The sequence below is a fragment of the Monopterus albus genome, unplaced genomic scaffold (genome assembly GCF_001952655.1).
Source record: "Monopterus albus unplaced genomic scaffold, M_albus_1.0 scaffold122.1, whole genome shotgun sequence".
NCBI classification, from domain to species: Eukaryota; Metazoa; Chordata; class Actinopteri; order Synbranchiformes; family Synbranchidae; genus Monopterus; species Monopterus albus.
The window spans coordinates 1,084,331-1,088,406 of NW_018128002.1; the positions used below are offsets into that span (position 1 = coordinate 1,084,331).

General features: G+C 40.6%; 1 protein-coding gene across 5 annotated transcripts in view; it reads left to right on the top strand.

The window, feature by feature from the left end:
- The window catches only part of sbno2b (strawberry notch homolog 2b), a 78,519-nt gene that overhangs the window by 66,988 nt on the left and 7,455 nt on the right, over positions 1-4,076 (top strand). For all 5 annotated transcript variants that reach the window (XM_020612235.1, XM_020612238.1, XM_020612236.1 and 2 more), the window contains 6 exons: positions 104-186; positions 443-625; positions 1,051-1,172; positions 1,259-1,390; positions 1,560-1,695; positions 2,666-2,778. In XM_020612235.1, coding sequence (XP_020467891.1) covers positions 104-186; positions 443-625; positions 1,051-1,172; positions 1,259-1,390; positions 1,560-1,695; positions 2,666-2,778 — 769 coding nt within the window. The remainder of the gene's footprint in view (positions 1-103; positions 187-442; positions 626-1,050; positions 1,173-1,258; positions 1,391-1,559; positions 1,696-2,665; positions 2,779-4,076) is intronic.

The following is a 4,076-nucleotide window of genomic DNA, read 5'->3' on the forward strand; positions in this document are numbered from 1 at the left end:
AATGTACAGAGTCTGTAACTGCCACAACTGCCTTGAGTTATCTCAATCAATTTGCTGTCAAAATAAGATTTTTCTATTTACCTCCTCCCCCTTGTCACTTTAGGGGAGTGTTCCAGTCTCTTGTAACGAAACACTTTCCTTCAGAGAAACAGAGGAGAGAAAAGGTGCCAGGGAATAAGCGAAAAAGTAAGTGGAAAGGATACATTTGTCACACCATGCCAGCATGTGTACCCATTAATAGTACTGGAACAGTTTCCATACAGTGGTTTTCATTGTTATTGTATGTAGCCAGTTATCAGCTGACATGTCAGACATTTGACCCACAGTCTAAATTTAACTGCAGAGTCTTGTTTGTATGTTAGTGTACCGCTCGGCTACCTCGATTCAGCATACTCTACAAAATGTTTTCTCACTCTAATGGCATGTTGTGACTTCCCATAAGGGAAGCCTAGAGGTCGACAGCCCAAGGTACCTAAGCACACAGTGGACAGTGGCGGTGTGATCAACATCACTGATGACAGCAGTACTGATTCTGATGGCATTGACACGGACTCCAACTCTTCACCAGACTCCCTGCTAGACAATGACGATGTCATCTTTGTGAATCGCACTAACTGCCAGACAGGTAGGGAGTTCCCTTTTATTTTCAGTTTGTGTTGTCAGTAGTTTCAGTGTGTGTAAATCAACTCAAGGAAGATATTTGAGCCTTTTCAGACACGTCTCGATCAAACTGATGCATAGCTAGTCTGTACCTTCTGCTCAGTAGTTCACACTTGAGCCTCACACCTATTAAAAGCGGAACGCCCTCTATCAGCACGTATGCACAGGTGCATGGAGCAGCACAAATGTAGAGTGCAGTTAGCAGTGGCATTTAAAAAGGCCACCCAGCATTATTATATCAGGTACAAAAAACAAACTGGTGGGGAAAAAGCAAGCAAATTATCACCCATTTGGCTTTTGAGATTTGATTTGGCTCATCTCCTCACTGGCTGTCATAAATTTCAACATATAACTCCCGTAACTAATGTCCCCTCTGCTTTGTGTTCACAGCCAGGATAGAGGAGATGAAGCAGGGCCTCCTCATTAAAATATCTGAGCTGGGAAAAGAACTACCTCTCAATACCTTGGATGAGCTCATTGATAAGTTGGGAGGCCCAGATAAAGTCTCAGAGGTATGAGCCTTACACACTCAACTAGACACTCCAATGTTCTTCAGTTGTCAACACTACCTGTGAATGATATAGTGTTTTGTCTGCAGATGACTGGCCGTAAGGGCCGTGTGGTTCGGCATCCTGATGGCAGCGTCCGTTATGAATCACGGGCTGAGCAGGGTCTTACCATTGACCACATCAATATCAAAGAAAAAGACCGCTTTATGAGCGGAGAGAAGGTCAGATAAATCAAATTGATATACATCAATCTGGATATAAAAATGAATGACTTGAACAATTTCAACCTCTTAAAGAAATGTTCATCTTATTAAACACTGTCAGCCTTCAAATTTCTATTTTGTTCAATATGATCTCTACCAATAATCCAAACCTCTCTTTTTTCTCCAGTTGGTTGCCATCATCTCAGAGGCTGCCAGCTCGGGGATTTCCCTGCAGGCGGACAAGCGAGTGAAGAACCAGAGGCGAAGGGTCCACATGACCCTGGAGCTGCCATGGAGCGCAGACAGGGCGATTCAGCAGTTTGGTAAGTCGGGAAATATAATCTTACAATGAGCCTTTCAAAGGTAAAGCCCTAGATGTTTTCCTTCTTCATAAAAGAAACCATGTTACAGAATTGGCAGTTGTCTGAAAAATGAATCTCAATGTGTTAACCAGTACTTAGCTGGAGTGTAGTTTTTTATCAGTGGCACTTTTTCATTATCAGCAAGAGTATTTCTACTGCACTTCATGATGTGATAATTTGATGAGTTTGTCTTTCACATTATATGCTTCAAACATGCAGCAATTTTGGGGTCAAAGCATATTAGACATTTCTAAGCAGAAAGGTGTGGGTCCCCCCTTTCCCAATCCCCCACCTACACACACCATCACAGAGTAGTGGGGGAATTAACCAGACTGATAAAGCCATACTTTCCAATAACAGCCTTCCTGCTTTATGTGAAAGTTGTAGTTTTATTATTGCTTGGCAGGTTAGTGTTCACCCACATGCACTCACGTTGTGCAAATACACAAGCAGTAATGCTTATTTCCTCATATCAGAGAAAACCCAAAGTTTCCTTTGTTTTGGTTTTTGTTTTGTTTTGTTTGTTTTTGTAAATAACACTGTATTCAAGCAGAGGATCTCCTTTCCGAGTAAAGAGATTCATTTGATGTTTCAGGTCAGATTATGTCACCAAGAATATTCCTTTATTGCTCGTCCTTTCCTTATTATTTTATTTATTTTTGGGCACAAAATCTGCCCACACTGCAGATTGGTCAGATTTTCTACAATCAGACTTTAGATTGCCTTGTTTTCCAAGGATTCATTCATTCATTCATTCATTCATTTACCTGGATATCTGTTCACACGTCAAGAGCGGCATCCATGTGCCTCTGGGTGGCCATTCATCTTTCTAAAGTTATGGATTTCAGTCAGCCTATAGTCCTCATGATTATTTTAATGGTTTATTTTGTACAGATATTGTCTCATCACCATCTTTTCCTTGCTTTCTCAGGTCGCACACATCGGTCCAATCAGGTGACAGCCCCAGAGTACATCTTCCTAATCTCAGAGTTGGCTGGGGAGAGACGCTTCGCCTCCATTGTGGCTAAGAGACTAGAGAGCCTGGTAAATGTCACAGCCTTATACAGTAGTCATGTGTGGGTGTTGCATTTTCCTTTAATTATTTTGCACAATTTTTTTCCAGATCTTTTTTGTTTTTCCTTTTAACTCAATGAAATACTGTATGCTTCATGGGAAAATGTTGTCTTATGGAGTGTGAGGAGAATGATTCCACTGTAAACAGAGTGTCTCTCTTTTGAGTCTTTAATTATTGTGCTCTGGTTTGCCATTTGCTTCTTCACCCTGCCTTCACCCCCTGTCCTTCCCGTTTGCTGGGTTATTCCCTCATCTATAGGCTCAAATAGTCTCTCTTTGGTTTTGATTTGCCTGATGTTACATCAGCTTGTCTCCACAAACCTCAAGAGATTCTCGGTCTTTCCCTTTTCCAGCTCAGTAACGGAAAACTGGATAAGCAGAAAAAGCAAAAGAGCTTGTCTAGATAATTTATAGGTCTGCCTGAACTCGACATAGCACAAATGCACACACACTAGACAGCTGCATACCTTTGCATTTGACTGACTCTAAATGAGCAGTAAAGTCATAGTTGGCTAAAACATCCTTTTGTTTTGGTATCTTAAGGCAGGTTTTTTGTGACAGGTCTGCTGTTGACTTTGCTTCCTCTAAATTTTCATTCCCTTTCCTCACAGTTCATTTGAAATCTTAAAAATATAGAAATGTTTTCATGTTTTGTTAAACAGTCTCTAAATCCACTTTTCTCTGGCACTTTGCAACACATTGATTGGAATCCTATTGAGACTCAAAATAATGTCATTAGGCAGATAAAGTTTTTTTTTTCTCACACCTCAACCTCATCAGTTTCCTCTGACACTCTAGGCAGAGCCAAGGCTGTATAGTCATGCTATCTGGTGCATATGTGTGTGTAATAATGCTTTCCCATGCTGCTATTTGATGCAGAGCAGATGTACCTGTATCTAACAGAGTTTGATCCATTCACTACTGTCACGGGTTAAGTCCTGGTATATGTGATGCTGTACAGTAAACCCCAGAGTTATATCACATCTACTGTAAATATATTTGTCAAACTGAGTTGTCAGTTTGGTGGTTCCTGTTCTCCAAAGTGAGAATTTGCAGCTTTTCCTTGATTTATGTTGGAGTAAATTCAAGAATCTTTATTGTCGTTATGCATAGCACAACAAAATTTTTTCCGGCAGCTCTCGGCTTAAGACACATTATTTACATAACACACAATTGTAGTCAATATAAAAATATGAACAAATAAAAAGGGATGTATGGGACCTAATCAGGTCAGCAGCATGTTAGCAGCAAGAGTGTAGTAACATTAT